This window comes from Oncorhynchus mykiss, chromosome 21, assembly GCF_057628025.1.
Source record: "Oncorhynchus mykiss isolate SJ-2025 chromosome 21, ASM5762802v1, whole genome shotgun sequence".
NCBI classification, from domain to species: Eukaryota; Metazoa; Chordata; class Actinopteri; order Salmoniformes; family Salmonidae; genus Oncorhynchus; species Oncorhynchus mykiss.
Genome location: NC_143042.1, coordinates 9,763,168 through 9,785,926, shown reverse-complemented (window position 1 = coordinate 9,785,926; position 22,759 = coordinate 9,763,168). Strand labels below are relative to the sequence as shown.

At 52.5% G+C, this 22,759-nt stretch overlaps 1 protein-coding gene across 12 annotated transcripts in view; it reads left to right on the top strand.

Annotated features, from left to right (window-relative positions):
• Positions 1-22,513, top strand: part of LOC110501015 (ankyrin repeat and sterile alpha motif domain-containing protein 1B) — a 316,301-nt gene extending 293,788 nt beyond the window's left edge. For 3 of the 12 annotated variants that reach the window (XM_090213690.1, XM_090213688.1, XM_090213692.1), the window contains 5 exons: positions 659-745; positions 2,117-2,254; positions 2,838-3,005; positions 19,901-19,992; positions 21,199-22,513. In XM_090213690.1, the coding sequence (XP_090069816.1) occupies positions 659-745; positions 2,117-2,254; positions 2,838-3,005; positions 19,901-19,992; positions 21,199-21,247 (534 nt within the window). In that variant the 3' untranslated portion in view covers positions 21,248-22,513. Of the gene's footprint in view, positions 1-658; positions 746-2,116; positions 2,255-2,837; positions 3,006-12,916; positions 13,046-19,900; positions 19,993-20,653 lie in introns of all 12 variants that reach the window. The other 9 variants (XR_016490136.1, XR_016490134.1, XR_016490137.1 and 6 more) reach the window with 5 other exon arrangements.
• Positions 22,514-22,759: the final 246 nt, after the last annotated feature.

The window sequence follows — 22,759 nt, the reverse complement described above, 5'->3', positions numbered from 1 at the left end:
CTCCAAGGGGGAAATCTATACGTTTTGAAAATGTAATTTGCACCCATTGTTTTCCATAAGTCACGGGGTGACCTTTGAACTTTGAGAAGATTGGAATTGATTCTGCTAGTAAAGAGGAGAGTGTGTTGATAGGCTGGCTCTCTCTGTGCAGTGAGCTCATCCCCATCTCCCTCTTTTTCTGCTTAGTTATAAGCTTGTGTTGATTTCATCTTTCTCTCTCTCTCTTCCCACCCCTTCCCTCTTATTCTATCTCGTTATAAGCTTTGTTGAGCTCTCATCTCTATCTGTCCCCACTGGGGTTGCACAATTCCGAGAACTTTCAATAAATTCCCTGCCTTTCCCGAAATCCCGGTTTGAGGATTCACGGAATCAGGAGGGAATAAGTCGTAAATACAGAATCCTCCAACCCAGGATCTCTGAAAAGAAAACAGAATTTATTGAAAGTTTTGCAACCGTAGTCCCCACTCTCTCTAAAATGGTATTATATTGTGAAGAGATTCTTATTGTAGGGTTTTATCGTTCTGCTGTGGAGGGAGACGGTGAGACCGTCTTGTTAGCCTTGTGTTGGTGGCCATCATTAGTCTAATTGACATCAAGTGTTAACTCAGACTCCTCTTTTCCCCCTCTTTCTCTCTCCATCTCTCTCTCCACTCTACAGAAGTCTACAGAACAGATGAAGAAAGTCCCGACCATTGTTCTGTCCGTCTCCTACAAGGGAGTCAAGTTCATCGACGCTACAAACAAGGTGAGAGGCTTTCTTTCCTCCTGAACCATTACTGAGAGTAAGAACTGAACAGCACCGGGTGGAAGCACCATTACTGAGAGTAAGAACTGAACAGCACTGGGTGGAAGCACCATTACTGAGAGTAAGAACTGAACAGCACCGGGTGGAAGCACCATTACTGAGAGTAAGAACTGAACAGCACTGGGTGGAAGCACCATTACTGAGAGTAAGAACTGAACAGCACCGGGTGGAAGCACCATTACTGAGAGTAAGAACTGAACAGCACCGGGTGGAAGCACCATTACTGAGAGTAAGAACTGAACAGCACTGGGTGGAAGCACCATTACTGAGAGTAAGAACTGAACAGCACCGGGTGGAAGCACCATTACTGAGAGTAAGAACTGAACAGCACCGTGGTGGAAGCACCATTACTGAGAGTAAGAACTGAACAGCACCGGGTGGAAACACCATTACTGAGAGTAAGAACTGAACAGCACTGGGTGGAAGCACCATTACTGAGAGTAAGAACTGAACAGCACCGGGTGGAAGCACCATTACTGAGAGTAAGAACTGAACAGCACCGGGTGGAAGCACCATTACTGAGAGTAAGAACTGAACAGCACCGTGGTGGAAACACCATTACTGAGAGTAAGAACTGAACAGCACTGGGTGGAAGCACCATTACTGAGAGTAAGAACTGAACAGCACCGTGGTGGAAACACCATTACTGAGAGTAAGAACTGAACAGCACCGGGTGGAAGCACCATTACTGAGAGTAAGAACTGAACAGCACCGTGGTGGAAGCACCATTACTGAGAGTAAGAACTGAACAGCACCGTGGTGGAAGCACCATTACTGAGAGTAAGAACTGAACAGCACCGTGGTGGAAGCACCATTACTGAGAGTAAGAACTGAACAGCACCGTGGTGGAAGCACCATTACTGAGAGTAAGAACTGAACAGCACCGGGTGGAAGCACCATTACTGAGAGTAAGAACTGAACAGCACTGGGTGGAAGCACCATTACTGAGAGTAAGAACTGAACAGCACCGTGGTGGAAGCACCATTACTGAGAGTAAGAACTGAACAGCACCGGGTGGAAGCACCATTACTGAGAGTAAGAACTGAACAGCACTGGGTGGAAGCACCATTACTGAGAGTAAGAACTGAACAGCACCGTGGTGGAAGCACCATTACTGAGAGTAAGAACTGAACAGCACCGGGTGGTGCACCGGGTGGTCACATAAGCTTTCTCTAAAGATCTCCAACCCTCTCTCTCTCTCTCTCTTTCTCTCTCTGTCTCACTCTCCTCCCCCCCTCTCTCTCTCTGTATCTCTCTCTCCCACACTCTCTCCTTCCTTCCCCCTGTCTCTCCCTCTGTCTCTCTCTCTAGAACATCATAGCTGAGCATGAGATCCGTAACATCTCATGTGCGGCCCAGGATCCTGAGGATCTGTCCACGTTTGCCTACATCACCAAAGACCTCAAGTCCAGCCACCACTACTGCCATGTCTTCACTGCCTTCGACGTGGTGAGTCACACACACTGTCTGTGAGGAGGTCGACGTGGTGAGTCACACACACTGTCTGTGAGGAGGTCGACGTGGTGAGTCACACACACTGTCTGTGAGGAGGTCGACGTGGTGAGTCACACACACTGTCTGTGAGGAGGTCGACGTGGTGAGTCACACACACTGTCTGTGAGGAGGTCGACGTGGTGAGTCACACACACTGTCTGTGAGGAGGTCGACGTGGTGAGTCACACACACTGTCTGTGAGGAGGTCGACGTGGTGAGTCACACACACTGTCTGTGAGGAGGTCGACGTGGTGATTCTCTCACACACACACACACACACACACACCACCCTCTGTCTGTGAGGGGGACAAGTGTCTTTATTAATTAGTTACTTCCTGGTTATGTTATGATGAAATGGCAGATTTGACATAGTGTGTGTTTGCATGTGTGTGTGTGCGTAAGTGCGTGCTCATACATGCGTAACATTACATGCGTATATGTGTGTGTGTGTGTGTTTATGACATTTTGTGTGCATGTGTGTGTGTGCATGTGTGCGTGCGTGTTTGTGTGTGTTTGTGTGTGTGTGTGTTTTTAACAGAACCTGGCGTATGAGATCATCCTGACCCTGGGCCAGGCCTTTGAAGTAGCCTACCAGCTGGCCCTGCAGGCCAGGAAGAGTGGGCATGGCTCCTCCACGCTGCCAGAGAGCTTCGACATCAAGCCCAACAAGCCCGTCCCCAAGCCCCGCGTCAACATCCGCAAGTCTGTGAGTAATGATACTAGTTTATACCCTCCGTACCCACAACCTCTCAACTTTGTGGTCTGGTGTGTGTGTGTGTGTGTGTGTGTGTGTGTGTGTGTTTGTCTTGGCCACACTGAGCTTGTAGTGTAGGTCGGAGGTGAGGTGTAGGTCGAAGGTGTAGTGGAGGTGCAAGTCGGAGGTGTAGTGGAGGTGCAGGTCAGAGGTGTAGTGGAGGTGCAGGTCGGAGGTGGAGTGGAGGTGCAGGTCGAAGGAGTAGTGGAGGTGCAGGTCGGAGGTGTAGTGGAGGTGCAGGTCGGAGGTGTAGTGGAGGTGCAGGTTGGAGGTGTAGGTCGGAGGTGCAGGTCGGAGGTACAGGTCGGAGGTGCAGGTCGGAGGTGTGGTGGAGGTGCAGGTCGGAGGTGAGGTGGAGGTGCAGGTCGGAGGTGGAGTGGAGGTGCAGGTCGAAGGTGTAGTGGAGGTGCAGGTCGGAGGTGTAGTGGAGGTGCAGGTCGGAGGTGTAGTGGAGGTGCAGGTCGGAGGTGTAGTGGAGGTGCAGGTCGGAGGTGTAGTGGAGGTGCAGGTCGGAGGTGTAGTGGAGGTGCAGGTCGGAGGTGTAGTGGAGGTGCAGGTCGGAGGTGTAGTGGAGGTGCAGGTCGGAGGTGCAGGTCGGAGGTGTAGGTCGGAGGTGGAGTGGAGGTGCAGGTCGAAGGTGTAGTGGAGGTGCAGGTCGGAGGTGTAGTGGAGGTGCAGGTCGGAGGTGCAGGTCGGAGGTGTAGGTCGGAGGTGTAGGTCGGAGGTGCAGGTCGGAGGTGCAGGTCGGAGGTGCAGGTCGGAGGTGCAGGTCGGAGGTGCAGGTCGGAGGTGTAGTGGAGGTGCAGGTTGGAGGTATAGTGGAGGTGCAGGTCGAAGGTGTAGTGGAGGTGCAGGTCGGAGGTGTAGTGGAGGTGCAGGTCGGAGGTGTAGTGGAGGTGCAGGTCGGAGGTGCAGGTCGGAGGTGTAGTGGAGGTGCAGGTCGGAGGTGTAGTGGAGGTGCAGGTCGGAGGTGTAGTGGAGGTGCAGGTCGGAGGTGCAGGTCGAAGGTGTAGTGGAGGTGCAGGTCGGAGGTGTAGTGGAGGTGTAGGTCGGAGGTGCAGGTCGGAGGTGTAATGGAGGTGGAGGGTGGAGGTCGGAGGTGCAGGTCGGAGGTGCAGGTCGGAGGTGCAGGTCGGAGGTGCAGTGGAGGTGCAGGTCGGAGGTGTAGTGGAGGTGCAGGTCGGAGGTGTAGTGGAGGTGCAGGTCGGAGGTGTAGTGGAGGTGCAGGTCGGAGGTGTAGTGGAGGTGCAGGTCGGAGGTGTAGTGGAGGTGCAGGTCGGAGGTGTAGTGGAGGTGCAGGTCGGAGGTGTAGTGGAGGTGCAGGTCGGAGGTGCAGGTCGGAGGTGCAGGTCGGAGGTGTAGTGGAGGTGCAGGTCGGAGGTGTGGTGGAGGTGCAGGTCGGAGGTGTGGTGGAGGTGCAGGTCGGAGGTGTGGTGGAGGTGCAGGTCGGAGGTGTGGTTGAGGTGCAGATCGGAGCTGAGGTGGAGGTGCAGGTCGGAGATGTGGTGGAGGTGCAGGATGGAGGTGTAGTGGAGGTGTAGTGGAGGTGCAGGTCGGAGGTGTAGTGGAGGTGCAGGTCGGAGGTGTAGTGGAGGTGTAGGTCGAAGGTGCAGGTCGAAGGTGTAGTGGAGGTGCAGGTCGGAGGTGTAGTGGAGGTGTAGGTCGGAGGTGCAGGTCGGAGGTGTAATGGAGGTGGAGGGTGCAGGTCGGAGGTGCAGGTCGGAGGTGCAGGTCGGAGGTGCAGTGGAGGTGCAGGTCGGAGGTGTAGTGGAGGTGCAGGTCGGAGGTGTAGTGGAGGTGCAGGTCGGAGGTGTAGTGGAGGTGCAGGTCGGAGGTGTAGTGGAGGTGCAGGTCGGAGGTGTAGTGGAGGTGCAGGTCGGAGGTGCAGGTCGGAGGTGCAGGTCGGAGGTGTAGTGGAGGTGCAGGTCGGAGGTGTGGTGGAGGTGCAGGTCGGAGGTGTGGTGGAGGTGCAGGTCGGCGGTGTGGTGGAGGTGCAGGTCGGAGGTGTGGTTGAGGTGCAGATCGGAGCTGAGGTGGAGGTGCAGGTCGGAGATGTGGTGGAGGTGCAGGATGGAGGTGTAGTGGAGGTGCAGGATGGAGGTGTAGTGGAGGTGCAGGTCGGAGGTGTAGTGGAGGTGCAGGTCGGAGGTGCAGGTTGGAGGTTTAGTGGAGGTGCAGGTCGGAGGTGTAGTGGAGGTGTAGTGGAGGTGCAGGTCGGAGGTGTAGTGGAGGTGCAGGTCGGAGGTGTAGTGGAGGTGCAGGTCGGAGGTGTAGTGGAGGTGCAGGTCGGAGGTGTAGTGGAGGTGCAGGTCGGAGGTGTAGTGGAGGTGCAGGTCGGAGGTGTAGTGGAGGTGCAGGTCGGAGGTGTGGTGGAGGTGCAGGTCGGAGGTGTGGTGGAGGTGCAGGTCGGAGGTGTGGTGGAGGTGCAGGTCGGAGGTGTAGTGGAGGTGCAGGTCGGAGGTGTAGTGGAGGTGCAGGTCGGAGGTGCAGGTTGGAGGTTTAGTGGAGGTGCAGGTCGGAGGTGTAGTGGAGGTGCAGATCGGAGGTGTAGTGGAGGTGCAGGTCGGAGGTGTAGTGGAGGTGCAAGTCGGAGGTGTAGTGGAGGTGCAGGTCAGAGGTGTAGTGGAGGTGCAGGTCGGAGGTGGAGTGGAGGTGCAGGTCGAAGGAGTAGTGGAGGTGCAGGTCGGAGGTGTAGTGGAGGTGCAGGTCGGAAGTGTAGTGGAGGTGCAGGTCGGAGGTGTAGGTCGGAGGTGCAGGTCGGAGGTGCAGGTCGGAGGTGTGGTGGAGGTGAGGTGGAGGTGCAGGTCGGAGGTGTAGTGGAGGTGCAGGTCGGAGGTATAGTGGAGGTGCAGGTCGGAGGTGTAGTGGAGGTGCAGGTCAGAAGTGTAGTGGAGGTGCAGGTCGGAGGTGTAGTGGAGGTGCAGGTCGGAGGTGTAGTGGAGGTGCAGGTCGGAGGTGTAGTGGAGGTGCAGGTTGGAGGTGTAGGTCGGAGGTGCAGGTCGGAGGTGCAGGTCGGAGGTGCAGGTCGGAGGTGTAGTGGAGGTGCAGGTCGGAGGTGTAGTGGAGGTGCAGGTCGGAGGTGTAGTGGAGGTGCAGGTCGGAGGTGTAGTGGAGGTGCAGGTCGGAGGTGTAGTGGAGGTGCAGGTTGGAGGTGTGGTGGAGGTGCAGGTCGGAGGTGTGGTGGAGGTGCAGGTCGGAGGTGTGGTGGAGGTGCAGGTCGGAGGTGTGGTGGAGGTGCAGGTCGGAGGTGTAGTGGAGGTGCAGGTCGGAGGTGTAGTGGAGGTGCAGGTCGGAGGTGCAGGTTGGAGGTTTAGTGGAGGTGCAGGTCGGAGGTGTAGTGGAGGTGCAGATCGGAGGTGTAGTGGAGGTGCAGGTCGGAGGTGTAGTGGAGGTGCAAGTCGGAGGTGTAGTGGAGGTGCAGGTCAGAGGTGTAGTGGAGGTGCAGGTCGGAGGTGGAGTGGAGGTGCAGGTCGAAGGAGTAGTGGAGGTGCAGGTCGGAGGTGTAGTGGAGGTGCAGGTCGGAGGTGTAGTGGAGGTGCAGGTCGGAGGTGTAGGTCGGAGGTGCAGGTCGGAGGTGCAGGTCGGAGGTGTGGTGGAGGTGAGGTGGAGGTGCAGGTCGGAGGTGGAGTGGAGGTGCAGGTCGAAGGTGTAGTGGAGGTGCAGGTCGGAGGTGTAGTGGAGGTGCAGGTCGGAGGTGCAGGTCGGAGGTGTAATGGAGGTGGAGGGTGGAGGTCGGAGGTGCAGGTCGGAGGTGCAGGTCGGAGGTGCAGGTCGGAGGTGCAGGTCGGAGGTGCAGTGGAGGTGCAGGTTGGAGGTTTAGTGGAGGTGCAGATCGGAGGTGTAGTGGAGGTGCAGGTCGGAGGTGTAGTGGAGGTGCAAGTCGGAGGTGTAGTGGAGGTGCAGGTCAGAGGTGTAGTGGAGGTGCAGGTCGGAGGTGGAGTGGAGGTGCAGGTCGAAGGAGTAGTGGAGGTGCAGGTCGGAGGTGCAGGTCGGAGTTGCAGGTCGGAGGTGTGGTGGAGGTGCAGGTCGGAGGTGTGGTGGAGGTCGGAGGTGTGGTGGAGGTGCAGGTCGGAGGTGTGGTGGAGGTGCAGGTCGGAGGTGTGGTTGAGGTGCAGATCGGAGCTGAGGTGGAGGTGCAGGTCGGAGATGTGGTGGAGGTGCAGGATGGAGGTGTAGTGGAGGTGTAGTGGAGGTGCAGGTCGGAGGTGTAGTGGAGGTGCAGGTCGGAGGTGTAGTGGAGGTGTAGGTCGAAGGTGCAGGTCGAAGGTGTAGTGGAGGTGCAGGTCGGAGGTGTAGTGGAGGTGTAGGTCGGAGGTGCAGGTCGGAGGTGTAATGGAGGTGGAGGGTGGAGGTCGGAGGTGCAGGTCGGAGGTGCAGGTCGGAGGTGCAGGTCGGAGGTGCAGGTCGGAGGTGCAGGTCGGAGGTGCAGTGGAGGTGCAGGTCGGAGGTGTGGTGGAGGTGCAGGTCGGAGGTGTGGTGGAGGTGCAGGTCGGAGGTGCGGTGGAGGTGCAGGTCGCAGGTGTAGTGGAGGTGCAGGTCGCAGGTGTAGTGGAGGTGTAGTGGAGGTGCAGGTCGGAGGTGCAGGTCGGAGGTGTGGTGGAGGTGCAGGTCGGAGGTGTGGTGGAGGTGTAGTGGCGGTGCAGGTCGGAGGTGTAGTGGAGGTGCAGGTCGCAGGTGTAGTGGAGGTGCAGGTCACAGGTGTAGTGGAGGTGTAGGTCACAGGTGTAGTGGAGGTGTAGTGGAGGTGCAGGTCGGAGGTGTGGTGGAGGTGCAGGTCGGAGGTGTAGTAGAGGTGTAGATCGGAGCTGTAGTGTGGTTCAGCAGTGTAGATCGGAGATGTAGTGGAGGTGCAGGTCGGAGGTGCAGGTCGGAGGTGAGGTGGAGGTGCAGGTCGGAGGTGTGGTGGAGGTGCAGTGGAGGTGCAGGTCGGAGGTGCAGGTCGGAGGTGTAGTGGAGGTGCAGGTCGGAGGTGTAGTGGAGGTGCAGGTTGGAGGTGCAGGTCGGAGGTGTAGTGGAGGTGCAGGTCGGAGGTGTAGTGGAGGTGCAGGTCGGAGGTGTAGTGGAGGTGTAGGTCACAGGTGTAGTGGAGGTGCAGGTCGGAGGTGTGGTGGAGGTGCAGGTTGGAGGTGTAGTAGAGGTGTAGATCGGAGCTGTAGTGTGGTTCAGCAGTGTAGATCGGAGATGTAGTGGAGGTGCAGGTCGGAGGTGCAGGTCGGAGGTGAGGTGGAGGTGCAGGTCGGAGGTGTGGTGGAGGTGCAGGTCGGAGGTGTAGTGGAGGTGCAGGTCGGAGGTGTAGTGGAGGTGCAGGTCGGAGGTGTAGTGGAGGTGTAGTGGAGGTGCAGGTCGGAGGTGCAGGTCGGAGGTGTAGTGGAGGTGCAGGTCGGAGGTGTAGTGGAGGTGCAGGTTGGAGGTGCAGGTCGGAGGTGTAGTGGAGGTGCAGGTCGGAGGTGTAGTGGAGGTGCAGGTCGGAGGTGTAGTGGAGGTGCAGGTCGGAGGTGTAGTGGAGGTGTAGTGGAGGTGTAGTGGAGGTGCAGGTCGCAGGTGTAGTGGAGGTGCAGGTCGCAGGTGTAGTGGAGGTGCATGTCGGAGGTGTGGTGGAGGTGCAGGTCGGAGGTGTGGTGGAGGTGCAGGTCGGAGGTGCGGTGGAGGTGCAGGTCGGAGGTGCAGTGGAGGTGCAGGTCGCAGGTGTAGTGGAGGTGCAGGTCACAGGTGTAGTGGAGGTGTAGTGGAGGTGCAGGTCGGAGGTGCAGGTCGGAGGTGTGGTGGAGGTGCAGGTCGGAGGTGTGGTGGAGGTGCAGTGGCGGTGCAGGTCGGAGGTGTAGTGGAGGTGCAGCTCGCAGGTGTAGTGGAGGTGTAGTTGAGGTGCAGGTCGGAGGTGCAGGTCGGAGGTGTGGTGGAGGTGCAGGTCGGAGGTGTAGTGGAGGTGTAGATCGGAGCTGTAGTGTGGTTCAGCAGTGTAGATCGGAGATGTAGTGGTGGTGCAGGTCGGAGGTGCAGGTCGGAGGTGAGGTGGAGGTGCAGGTCGGAGGTGAGGTGGAGGTGCAGGTCGGAGGTGAGGTGGAGGTGCAGGTTGGAGGTGTGGTGGATGTGCGGTGGAGGTGCAGGTCGGAGGTGTGGTGGAGGTGCAGGTTTGAGGTGTAGTGGAGGTGCAGGTCGTGGGTGTGGTGGAGGTGCAGGTCAGAGGTGTAGTGGAGGTGTAGTGGAGGTGCAGGTCGGAGGTGTAGATCCGAGGTGTAGTAGAGGGTAAGTGAAAGTAAACACCTTTTGCAGAATAATGCATTGAAAGAAAGGGAAGCGTCAGAGTTTACCCACCTATTTTCTGACCACTATATCACTGGTGTAGATGGATGTTTGATCTGTAAAAGACCCACTTTATATTTTTCTTCCTGCAGTCTCTTACAGCCCTGGGTGATTGATGAGGGCTGTTTACATTGAGCTCTGTGGAGCCCAGCCCTACTCACAATGTGTGTGTGTGTGTGTGTGTGTGTGTGTGACGTTACCAGAGCCATCTACCCCAGCCACAGTGCCTGTCTGTCAGCCTCCTCTCCCCACAGCCTCCCCTTGTATTCCAGTTCCTGGAGCTTTAAAATAGACCTAGACGGACAGTTAGATTTACCATAGACATGCACTGTACACCACTGGAGCCTTAAAAGCATTATTCTGTATAGTGTTCCCATGTGGATTTACTGGGCTATATGAGTATGGTCACGGCCCTATATATTGCATGGGCCCTGGTCAAACGTAGTGCACTTTAAAGGAATAGGATGCCATTTGGGAAGCATTCTATGAGTGAGGTAAGTGCTATTTGTGCTGGCTTCTCATGTACAGACAGTACTAATGTCCCCTTCCAGAAAGTGAGTCAGGGGACAGGTAAATTGAGTCAGGGGACAGGTAAACTGAGTCGGGGGACAGGTAAATTGAGTCAGGGGACAGGTAAAGTGAGTCAGGGGACAGGTAAAGAGAGCGGGGGACAGGTAAAGTGAGTCGGGGGACAGGTAAAGTGAGTCAGGGGACAGGTAAAGTGTGTCAGGGGACAGGTAAAGTGAGTCGGGGGACAGGTAAATTAAGTCGGGGGACAGGTAAATTAAGTCGGGGGACAGGTAAATTGAGTCGGGGGACAGGTAAATTGAGTCGGGGGACAGGTAAATTGAGTCGGGGGACAGGTAAACTGAGTCGGGGGACAGGTAAACTGAGTCGGGGGACAGGTAAATTGAGTCGGGGGACAGGTAAAGTGAGTCGGGGGACAGGTAAAGAGAGCGGGGGACAGGTAAAGTGAGTCGGGGGACAGGTAAAGTGAGTCGGGGGACAGGTAAAGTGAGTCGGGGGACAGGTAACGTGAGTCGGGGGACAGGTAACGTGAGTCGGGGGACAGGTAACGTGAGTCGGGGGACAGGTAAAGTGAGTCGGGGGACAGGTAACGTGAGTCGGGGGACAGGTAGCGTGAGTCGGGGGACAGGTAACGTGAGTCGGGGGACAGGTAAAGTGAGTCGGGGGACAGGTAAAGTGAGTCGGGGGACAGGTAACGTGAGTCGGGGGACAGGTAAAGTGAGTCGGGGGACAGGTAAATTGAGTCGGGGGACAGGTAAATTGAGTCAGGGGACAGAACTTGAGTCAGGGGACAGGTAAAGTGAGTCAGGGGACAGATAACTTGAGTCAGGGGACAGGTAAAGTGAGTCGGGGGACAGGTAAAGTGAGTCGGGGGACAGGTAAATTAAGTCGGGGGACAGGTAAATTTAGTCGGGGGACAGGTAAATTTAGTCGGGGGACAGGTAAATTGAGTTGGGGGACAGGTAAAGTGAGTCGGGGGACAGGTAAAGTGAGTCGGGGGACAGGTAAAGTGAGTCGGGGGACAGGTAAAGTGAGTCGGGGGACAGGTAAATTGAGTCGGGGGACAGGTAAATTGAGTCGGGGGACAGGTAAACTGAGTCGGGGGACAGGTAAACTGAGTCGGGGGACAGGTAAACTGAGTCGGGGGACAGGTAAACTGAGTCGGGGGACAGGTAAAGTGAGTCGGGGGACAGGTAAAGAGAGCGGGGGACAGGTAAAGTGAGTCGGGGGACAGGTAAAGTGAGTCGGGGGACAGGTAAAGAGAGCGGGGGACAGGTAAAGTGAGTCGGGGGACAGGTAAAGTGAGTCGGGGGACAGGTAAAGTGAGTCGGGAGACAGGTAAAGTGAGTCGGGGGACAGGTAAATTGAGTCGGGGGACAGGTAAATTGAGTCGGGGGACAGGTAAATTGAGTCGGGGGACAGGTAAATTGAGTCAGGGGACAGAACTTGAGTCAGGGGACAGGTAAAGTGAGTCAGGGGACAGATAACTTGAGTCAGGGGACAGGTAGAGTGACAGGGAACAGCTTTGTCTCTCTCTCTGTGCTGTTGAAGGTCATATAATATATGTAGTCATAGTAGTGCTGCTATCTAAAATTGTAATTGTCTTATCTAGTGGGTTGGAGATGAGGTTTTCTTTCCCTCTCTCATCTGTGTGTTTGTTTGTGTGTGTGTTCATGTCACAGAGATGATGGACAATGGCATGACTCCGCTGCTGTTACATTAACCATTAACCACCTGCCCTGAAAGTGTGTCTGTGTGCACGTGTGTGTGTGTGCTTTTGAGCATATGCCTGCATGTGTGTGTGCGCGTGTTTTTGTGTTGTGTGTGTGGGTAATGTAGTTAATGGCTTGTGTAGTGCTGCGGAGGGAACTACAGTGAAGCATGCTGCAGGATTCACTTAATATTCCCTCCAGCAGCTGTTCACAGTCATTATTTTGCAGCACTTCTATGTCTGTGTAAACCCATGGATTACTGTTCCTCCTCCTCCTCTCCTTCTGTACTCCTCTCCTCCTTCTCTCTCCTTTCCTCCTCCTCCTCTCCACCTCCTCTCTCCTTTCCTCCTCCTCCTCTCCACCTCTCCTCCTTCTCTCTCCTTTCCTCCTCCTCCTCTCCTCCTCTTATCCTCCTCTCCTCCTTCTCTCCTCCTCTCCACCTCCTCTCCTCCTTCTCTCTCCTTTCCTCCTTCTCTCCTCCTTTCCACCTCCTCTCCTCCTCTCCTTCTCTCCTCTTCTCCTTCTCTTCTCATCTCATTCTCTTCTCTCCTCTTCTCTTCCTCTCCTCCTCTCTCCTTTCATTATGCTCCTCTCCACCTCCTCTCCTTCTCTCCTCTTCTCCTTCTCTCCTCCTCCTCTCCTTCTCTTCTCCTCTCATACTCTCCTCCTCTCTCCTTTCCTCCTCCTCCTATCCACCTCTCCTCCATCTCTTTCCTATCCTCCTCCTCCTCTCCTCCTCCTCTCCTCCTTCTCTCCTCCTCCTCTCCACCCCCTCTCCTCCTCTCCTCCTCTCCTCCTCCTCCTTCTCTCTCCTTTCCTCCTCCTCTCCACCTCCTCTCCTCCTCTCCTCTCCTTCTCTCCTCTTCTCCCCCTCTCCTTCTCTCCTCCTTATCTCCTTCTCTTCTCTCCTCTTCTCCTCCTTTCCTCTCTCCTTTCCTCCTGCTCCTCTCCACCTCCTCCTCTCCTTCTCTCCTTTCCTCCTCCTCCTCTCCACCTCCTCTCTTTCTCTCCTCCTCCTCTTCTCCTCTCCTCTCCTCCTTCTCTCCTCCTCTCCTCCTCCTTCTCTCCTGGTAGGACAGATACGGATGTCTTGATGTCTTGTCCTCCTTTCTCTACCACATCCTTGTGTGTATGTATGTGTGTTCTTTTGCCTACATGAAATTAAATGTTCCTTTGGTGTGTCCCTGGTGTTTTACCATCGTTGTAGTGGTGTTACTATGGCTTTACCGAACTGTTACCATACGGTTTCAGTGTCGTTGCCGTGCTATTGCCGAGCAGGCCCCCTTTGACCTCTCTGTGACCTCTATGTTCCTCCCCCTATAGGTCATCATGTACCCCTCTAGCCGTTGGTCGCTGGGTCACATATACACCCCCCACCGGCCTCCTCTCCACCCTCCTCTTCCTCCTCCTTCACCACTCCTCCTCCGTCACCCTCACAAAGTTCCCTTTCAGGTCTTCCTCCCTTCTCCTTTCTTTCTTACTCTTGACTGTCTGCTCTCTTTGTTGGTTTTGTCTCCATACACTTTGATCACTCTATAGATCTTTTGTTTGTCTCTGTGGTTGGTCCTGCCTCTGTCAACTCCACTCAGATTGTGTGCGTTCATACATTCTTCCAGTTTCAGCTTTGCAGTGTTCACAGGCAGGGACCCACTCCCCAGATCATCTTTTAGTCTATCACGGACCAATGTGGTGGAAGGAAAGCACCCTCGGCAACCAGAATGAGCATTTTGATTGGTTGTTGAAAAGTTGACTTTTGAGGGGGGAAGAGCATAGCTTGGTCTTGAACAAGTCATTTTCAGCAATGGGAAGATGTTGTGGGGTTAGAGTACAGTATGGAGATTATTAGTAAATATTATATATTTTATACTGTTTTCTTTACTCATTAAAACACATTGTGATACGTACGTTGATATGAGGCCAACAATATATTTTCAGACCTAAAGCAAGTGCCTCCATATTTAAGTGTTGGTGTGGAAGTCTGTGATCGTGCCTCTCCACTATAACTCTCTCTCTCTCTCCTGTTCTCTCAGCCCCAGACCCCTCTCTCTCTCTCTCTCTCTCTCGTTCTCTCAGACCTCTCTCGTTCTCTCAGACCTCTCTCTCGTTCTCTCAGACCTCTCTCTCCCTCTTGTTCTCTCAGACCTCTCTCTCTCTTGTTCTCTCAGACCTCTCTCTCTCTCTTGTTCTCTCAGACCTCTCTCTCTCCTGTTCTCTCTCTCTCGCTCTCCTGTTCTCTCAGACCTCTCTCTCTCGCTCTCCCCTGTTCTCTCAGACCTCTCTCTCTCTCTCGTTCTCTCAGACCGCTCTCTCTCAGACCTCTCTCGTTCTCTCAGACCTCTCTCTCGTTCTCTCAGACCTCTCTCTCTCTCTCGTTCTCTCAGACCTCTCTCTCTCTCTTGTTCTCTCAGACCTCTCTCTCTCTCTCGTTCTCTCAGACCTCTCTCTCTCTCTCATTCTCTGACCTCTCTCTCTCTCTCGTTCTCTCAGACCTCTCTCTCGTTCTCTCAGACCTCTCTCTCTCTCTCGTTCTCTCAGACCTCTCTCTCTCTCTTGTTCTCTCAGACCTCTCTCTCTCGCTCTTGTTCTCTCAGACCTCTCTCTCTCTCTCTCTCTTGTTCTCTCAGACCTCTCTCTCTTGTTCTCTCAGACCTCTCTCTCCTGTTCTCTCAGACCTCTCTCTCAGACCTCTCTCTCTCTCTCTCAGACCTCTCTCTCTCTCTTGTTCTCTCAGACCTCTCTCTCGTTCTCTCAGACCTCTCTCTCTCTCTTGTTCTCTCAGACCTCTCTCTCTCTCTTGTTCTCTCAGACCTCTCTCTCTCTCTCGTTATCTCAGACCTCTCTCTCTTGTTCTCTCAGACCTCTCTCTCTCTCTTGTTCTCTCAGACCTCTCTCTCCTGTTCTCTCAGATCTCTCTCTCTCCTGTTCTCTCAGACCTCTCTCTCTCTCTCTCGTTCTCTCAGACCTCTCTCTCTCAGACCTCTCTCTCTTGTTCTCTCAGACCTCTCTCTCCTGTTCTCTCAGGCCTCTCTCTCCTGTTCTCTCAGACCTCTCTCTCTCCTGTTCTCTCAGACCTCTCTCTCTCGCTCTTGTTCTCTCAGACCTCTCTCTCGTTCTCTCAGACCTCTCTCTCTCTCTCGTTCTCTGACCTCTCTCTCGCTCTTGTTCTCTCAGACCTCTCTCTTGTTCTCTCAGACCTCTCTCTTGTTCTCTCAGACCTCTCTCTTGTTCTCTCAGACCTCTCTCTTGTTCTCTCAGACCTCTCTCTCTCTATCTCTTGTTCTCTCAGACCTCTCTCTCTCTCTCTCTTGTTCTCTCAGACCTCTCTCTCTCTCTCTTGTTCTCTCAGACCTCTCTCTTGTTCTCTCAGACCTCTCTCTCTCTCTCGTTCTCTCAGACCTCTCTCTCTCTCTCTTGTTCTCTCAGACCTCTCTCTCTCTCTCTCTCTCTTGTTCTCTCAGACCTCTCTCTTGTTCTCTGACCTCTCTCTCTTGTTCTCTCAGACCTCTCTCTCTTGTTCTCTCAGACCTCTCTCTCTCCTGTTCTCTCAGACTTCTCTCTCTCCTGTTCTCTCAGACTTCTCTCTCTCTCCTGTTCTCTCAGACCTCTCTCTCTCCTGTTCTCTCAGACCTCGCTCTCTCCTGTTCTCTCAGACCTCGCTCTCTCCTGTTCTCTCAGACCTCTCTCTCTCTCCTGTTCTCTCAGACCTCTCTCTCCTGTTCTCTCAGACCTCTCTCTCTCCTGTTCTCTCAGACCTCTCTCTCTCCTGTTCTCTCAGACCTCTCTCTCTCTCCTGTTCTCTCAGACCTCTCTCTCTTGTTCTCTCAGACCTCTCTCTCCTGTTCTCTCAGACCTCTCTCTCAGACCTCTCTCTCTCTCTCTCAGACCTCTCTCTCTCTCTTGTTCTCTCAGACCTCTCTCTCTCTCTCTCGTTCTCTCAGACCTCTCTCTCTCTCTTGTTCTCTCAGACCTCTCTCTCTCTCTTGTTCTCTCAGACCTCTCTCTCTCTCTCGTTATCTCAGACTTCTCTCTCTTGTTCTCTCAGACCTCTCTCTCCTGTTCTCTCAGACCTCTCTCTCTCCTGTTCTCTCAGACCTCTCTCTCTCTCTCTCTCGTTCTCTCAGACCTCTCTCTCTTGTTCTCTCAGACCTCTCTCTCCTGTTCTCTCAGGCCTCTCTCTCCTGTTCTCTCAGACCTCTCTCTCTCCTGTTCTCTCAGACCTCTCTCTCTCGCTCTTGTTCTCTCAGACCTCTCTCTCGTTCTCTCAGACCTCTCTCTCTCTCTCGTTCTCTGACCTCTCTCTCGCTCTTGTTCTCTCAGACCTCTCTCTTGTTCTCTCAGACCTCTCTCTTGTTCTCTCAGACCTCTCTCTTGTTCTCTCAGACCTCTCTCTCTCTATCTCTTGTTCTCTCAGACCTCTCTCTCTCTCTCTCTTGTTCTCTCAGACCTCTCTCTCTCTCTCTTGTTCTCTCAGACCTCTCTCTTGTTCTCTCAGACCTCTCTCTCTCTCTCGTTCTCTCAGACCTCTCTCTCTCTCTCTTGTTCTCTCAGACCTCTCTCTCTCTCTCTCTCTTGTTCTCTCAGACCTCTCTCTTGTTCTCTGACCTCTCTCTCTTGTTCTCTCAGACCTCTCTCTCTCTTGTTCTCTCAGACCTCTCTCTCTCCTGTTCTCTCAGACTTCTCTCTCTCCTGTTCTCTCAGACTTCTCTCTCTCTCCTGTTCTCTCAGACCTCTCTCAGACCTCGCTCTCTCCTGTTCTCTCAGACCTCGCTCTCTCCTGTTCTCTCAGACCTCTCTCTCTCTCCTGTTCTCTCAGACCTCTCTCTCCTGTTCTCTCAGACCTCTCTCTCCTGTTCTCTCAGACCTCTCTCTCTCCTGTTCTCTCAGACCTCTCTCTCTCTCCTGTTCTCTCAGACCTCTCTCTCTCCTGTTCTCTCAGACCTCTCTCTCTCTCCTGTTCTCTCAGACCTCTCTCTCTCTCCTGCTCTCTCCTGTTCTCTCAGATATCTCTCTCTCTCTCCTGTTCTCTCAGACCTCTCTCGCTCTCCTGTTCTCTCAGACCTCTCTCTCTCCTTTTCTCTCAGACCTCTCTCTCTCTATCTCTCTCTCTCTCTTGTTCTCTCAGACCTCTCTCTCTCTCTCTCTCTTGTTCTCTCAGACCTCTCTCTCTCTCTCTCTCTTGTTCTCTCAGACCTCTCTCTCTCTCTCTCTCTTGTTCTCTGACCTCTCTCTCTCTTGTTCTCTCAGACCTCTCTCTCTCTCTCTTGTTCTCTCAGACCTCTCTCTCCTGTTCTCTCAGACTTCTCTCTCTCTCTCTCGTTCTCTCAGACCTCTCTCTCTCTCTTGTTCTCTCAGACCTCTCTCTCTCTCTTGTTCTCTCAGACCTCTCTCTCGCTCTTGTTCTCTCAGACCTCTCTCTCGTTCTCTCAGACCTCTCTCTCTCTCTTGTTCTCTGACCTCTCTCTCGCTCTTGTTCTCTCAGACCTCTCTCTTGTTCTCTCAGACCTCTCTCTCTCCTGTTCTCTCAGACTTCTCTCTCTCTCCTGTTCTCTCAGACCTCTCTCCTGTTCTCTGACCTCTCTCCTGTTCTCTGACCTCTCTCTCTCTCCTGTTCTCTCAGACCTCTCTCTCGCTCTTGTTCTCTCAGACCTCTCTCTCTCTCTCTCTCTCAGACCTCTCTCTCTCTCTCTCTCTTGTTCTCTCAGACCTCTCTCTCGTTCTCTCAGACCTCTCTCTCTCTTGTTCTCTCAGACCTCTCTCTTGTTCTCTCAGACCTCTCTCTCTCTCTCGTTCTCTCAGACCTCTCTCTCTCTATTGTTCTCTCAGACCTCTCTCTCGCTCTTGTTCTCTCAGACCTCTCTCTTGTTCTCTCAGACCTCTCTCTCTCGTTATCTCAGACCTCTCTCTCTCTCTCTCGTTCTCTCAGACCTCTCTCTCTCTCTCTCTCTTGTTCTCTCAGACCTCTCTCTTGTTCTCTCAGACCTCTCTCTTGTTCTCTCAGACCTCTCTCTCTCTCTCTCTCTCGTTCTCTCAGACCTCTCTCTCTCTCTCTTGTTCTCTCAGACCTCTCTCTCTCTTGTTCTCTCAGACCTCTCTCCTGTTCTCTCAGACCTCTCTCTCTCATGTTCTCTCAGACTTCTCTCTCTCTCCTGTTCTCTCAGACCTCTCTCTCTCCTGTTCTCTCAGACCTCGCTCTCTCATGTTCTCTCAGACCTCTCTCCTGTTCTCTGACCTCTCTCTCTCTCCTGTTCTCTGAACTCTCTCTCTCTCCTGTTCTCTCAGACCTCTCTCTCTCTTGTTCTCTCAGACCTCTCTCTTGTTCTCTCAGACCTCTCTCTCTTGTTCTCTAAGACCTCTCTCTCTCTCTCTCGTTCTCTCAGACCTCTCTCTCTCTCTTGTTCTCTCAGACCTCTCTCTCTCTCTCTCTCGTTCTCTCAGACCTCTCTCTCTCTCTCGTTCTCTGACCTCTCTCTCTCTTGTTCTCTCAGACCTCTCTCTCTCTTGTTCTCTCAGACCTCTCTCTCTCATGTTCTCTCAGACTTCTCTCTCTCATGTTCTCTCAGACTTCTCTCTCTCTCCTGTTCTCTCAGACCTCTCTCTCTCCTGTTCTCTCAGACCTCGCTCTCTCCTGTTCTCTCAGACCTCGCTCTCTCATGTTCTCTCAGACCTCTCTCCTGTTCTCTGACCTCTCTCTCTCTCCTGTTCTCTGACCTCTCTCTCTCTCCTGTTCTCTCAGACCTCTCTCTCTCTTGTTCTCTCAGACCTCTCTCCTGTTCTCTCAGACCTCTCTCTCTCCTGTTCTCTCAGACTTCTCTCTCTCTCCTGTTCTCTCAGACCTCTCTCTCTCTTGTTCTCTCAGACCTCTCTCTCGTTCTCTCAGACCTCTCTCTCTCTTGTTCTCTCAGACCTCTCTCTTGTTCTCTCAGACCTCTCTCTCTCTCTCGTTCTCTCAGACCTCTCTCTCTCTATTGTTCTCTGACCTCTCTCTCGCTCTTGTTCTCTCAGACCTCTCTCTTGTTCTCTCAGACCTCTCTCTCTCGTTATCTCAGACCTCTCTCTCTCTCTCTTGTTCTCTCAGACCTCTCTCTCTCTCTCTCTCTTGTTCTCTCAGACCTCTCTCTTGTTCTCTCAGACCTCTCTCTTGTTCTCTCAGACCTCTCTCTCTCTCTCTCGTTCTCTCAGACCTCTCTCTCTCTCTTGTTCTCTCAGACCTCTCTCTCTCTCTCTCTCTCGTTCTCTCAGACCTCTCTCTCTCTCTCGTTCTCTGACCTCTCTCTCTCTCTTGTTCTCTCAGACCTCTCTCTCTCATGTTCTCTCAGACTTCTCTCTCTCTCCTGTTCTCTCAGACCTCTCTCTCTCCTGTTCTCTCAGACCTCGCTCTCTCATGTTCTCTCAGACCTCTCTCCTGTTCTCTGACCTCGCTCTCTCTCCTGATCTCTGACCTCTCTCTCTCTCCTGTTCTCTCAGACCTCTCTCTCTCTTGTTCTCTCAGACCTCTCTCTCTCCTGTTCTCTCAGACTTCTCTCTCTCTCCTGATCTCTGACCTCTCTCTCTCTCCTGTTCTCTCAGACCTCTCTCTCTCTTGTTCTCTCAGACCTCTCTCCTGTTCTCTCAGACTTCTCTCTCTCTCCTGTTCTCTCAGACCTCTCTCTCTCCTGTTCTCTCAGACCTCACTCTCTCCTGTTCTCTGACCTCTCTCCTGTTCTCTGACCTCTCTCTCTCTCCTGTTCTCTGACCTCTCTCCTGTTCTCTCAGACCTCTCTCCCTCTTGTTCTCTCAGACCTCTCTCCTGTTCTCTCAGACTTCTCTCTCTCTCCTGTTCTCTCAGACCTCTCTCTCTCCTGTTCTCTCAGACCTCGCTCTCATGTTCTCTCAGACCTCTCTCCTGTTCTCTGACCTCTCTCCTGTTCTCTGACCTCTCTCTCTCTCTCCTGTTCTCTGACCTCTCTCTCTCTCCTGTTCTCTCAGACCTCTCTCTCGCCTGTTCTCTCAGACCTCTCTCTCGCCTTTTCTCTCAGACCTCTCTCTCTCTCCTGTTCTCTCAGACCTCGCTCTCTCCTGTTCTCTCAGATCTCTCTCTCTCTCTCCTGTTCTCTCAGACCTCTCTCGCTCTCCTGTTCTCTCAGACCTCTCGCTCTCCTGTTCTCTCAGACCTCTCTCTCTCCTGTTCTCTCAGACCTCTCTCTCTCTCCTGTTCTCTCAGACCTCTCTCTCTCTTCTGACATGTATTATTATCCCACTTTTTCCTCTGACAACATTTAACCAACCCTCTCTCTCTCTCCCTACTCTCACTCCTTCTCCCTCTCTCAGATGGAGCAGCCGTCGATGGAGCAGAAGGGTCATGCCAACGTGCCGTGGATAGTGGAACCAGGGCAGGAGGCCAAGAGAGGAGCGAACACCAAGTATGAGACCACTATTTTCTAATAGCGTATACCACCCGCCTGTCCACTCCTATGTGTGTGCCTTGCAGAGAGCTGGCCCTCTAGAGGCCCCACAACGGAGCTGCACGGCACGAGCAACCCTCTTATGCGGCGACGTGTGTGACCTCACTGGCCGAAAAACCCACCCCGCCCGCTCCGCCGTTAGCTGCCGCAACCTCTGCATGATGCCGTTTGGCGCTGCGCTGTGTCTCTCTCTCACACACCTCTCTCTTGCTCTCTCTCCCCCTCCCTTTCCTTGTCCTGTTGACGCCTTAGCCTGCCTGCAGGGGCGGAGCATGAACTTTAACCTTTGGGGTGATGGTGCACCTCTCTGTCTAGACCTGTAGGGGGCAACAGTCAGTTCTATTTTTCCATTTTCCGTGGTCAGCCCTCCCACTTATGTGTCAGGCAGTCAGTTGGTTGGTCAGTCAGTCAATCACTCTTATTTTTTTTCCTGACTGGGGGGGTGGAACCATTTGGTTATATCTCATGTTTTTCCTCTTCCTACTGCTGTTCCTCCACTTCTCGCTTTTCTTTTTTGTCTCTCTTTTCACCCCTTCGACAAGCTGAATGAGAATATCTAGACCATTATGCTGCTAAGAACCCCACCCCTAACAGTCTTTTTGTCTTTGTTGGTTTTTAGAGCAAAGCCAATTCTCCTGCACTAGGTTTTCGTGCTGATGTTTTGGGGGATTTTGTTGTCCAGTACTGGCAACCCAGAGGAAAGTGGAGGGACATTTGTTTATCAGTTCCATCTAGTTGGAGAGGATAATGGACTGCTGAGAGATGATGTAGCAAATGTTACTTTAAAAAGAAACAACAGACTCCTGTTTTTATCATATATCAGTCTTTGATTTTTACAGCAGATTATTTTTTTCAGACATTTTGAGTGGCAAAGCGTTGTTTGTTTATTTGAGACTAATTGACCTTTGACACAGGGAGGAATTGTTTTTAAACCACACGCTAAACCTGTGTCCAGATTGAATTTGTTTAAAATAGGTTATTATTAGATTAATCATTTTCTTTCTATACTTGTTTTGTTGGGAAATGCTGAAAAGGTTTAGGTTGTGGCTTGTGAGGCGCATGGAGTCCATTTTGGACTGACTGGTGACGAGGGAGGGGCGGGGCCGGTGGATAGGAGGCGGGGTTTGGGGACTCTCTGGATAAGTGGTGTGATCTCATTCGCAGGGCAATGCCGGACGCCCATGTCTATTACTGTGGAATGCAAAGAATGTAGCCAGCCTTAAACATGGACCCTCACACACAATGCAAAAAGGACTACAAATGTGGACCCTTCTCTGTGTCAAAGGACTACTAACATGGACACTCTCTAACGAACTTGGTGTTTAAGGTTGATTACAAAACGAGGACATCTTCCCACAAACATTAGACTCATGGCCTAACTGTGTACACACACACACACAGTTAAGGGACTGCTTAGTAACAGTCAGATATGTGAATGTAGACTTTCATTGAAGCAGCCACAACTACAACTCTAGCCCCTGTTCTGCATTCAATTGGACCTTGACCTTTGAACTCTATACCACGGTCACCCAAGGTCTGGACTGTAACGGACAACTGTGTGTATTTGAATGGGGACGAGGTAAAGGACTTCTGGTTGGCTCTTTTCCTCTTGTTTAAGTTTTGTTTCACGGTCAATACTACAATAACATGGATAGAATTGGCCGTGCCGGACCACCATGCAACAGGTGAGCCCTGTGCCGGACCACCATGCAACAGGTGAGCTCTGTGCCAAGTGGCATCACAAAGGATGGCTCCGCCTACCTGAGCAAAACACCATCCATCCCAATTAAAGAAATATTCATATTAATGCCGGATGTTTTAAATGTTTCATATGAGAGTATTATCTTACCTTATGATTATTCTTGTGCAATTCTTGTCTTAATGTTACATTATTTTTATATGATATGCTGAAATGAAAAAATCCGGGCTTGAGAATGATTGCCATCCTTTAAAAAAAATAGCATAATAGTTCTATACTGAGAGTGAATGTTTCAGATGGCTCCTCTCCTTATAATTAATAATAATAGCTATTATTATTATTGGTGTGTCCGGTCAACACACCAATCTGTTTCTCATGGGGCTAGACTCATAACTCCAAGCAGATGTAATATTTTACCACAGTATTTCTGTATTCTTTGGATGAATACATAGTCCTCTCTAAATGTACATAGATATTTTGCCAGCTCATTGTTCATACATGTAATGTAGTAAAACATTTACAAAAATAAAGGAATCAAATATTTGCCGCACATCGCACTGGAGACAAGGTACCAAAATGGAAAGGTCAGAGTTGAAAATAAAGTCTATGGTTCTAGAGATTGTATTGGGGAGGGCTGGGACAGGGTGATGACATCACTGCTGACTAACTCATGTATGTATGCTTGGGCTTCCAGCACACAGATTTTGTACGTTTTGGTCATTATTTATATCCTTGTAAATCACATGGAATAAACACAACTTGTACAACCATTAATCACCATTGGTCTCCGGGTCTATACTTTACTGGTTGAGATTGTCCTTTTTCATGTCCCATGTTTTATCTGACTCCTTCAATTGTCCAGCTTGTACTGATTTTTGTCATGACTGTAACGAATTCATTACAACAAAGGATTTAAGAAAAAGGGAATGTTCTTGACACTTATGTAGGTGCCATAAAATAATGCAATATTTGTCACAACAGGTGTAAATATATGGGTCATGACAGTCTTATGACAGGTCATAATGT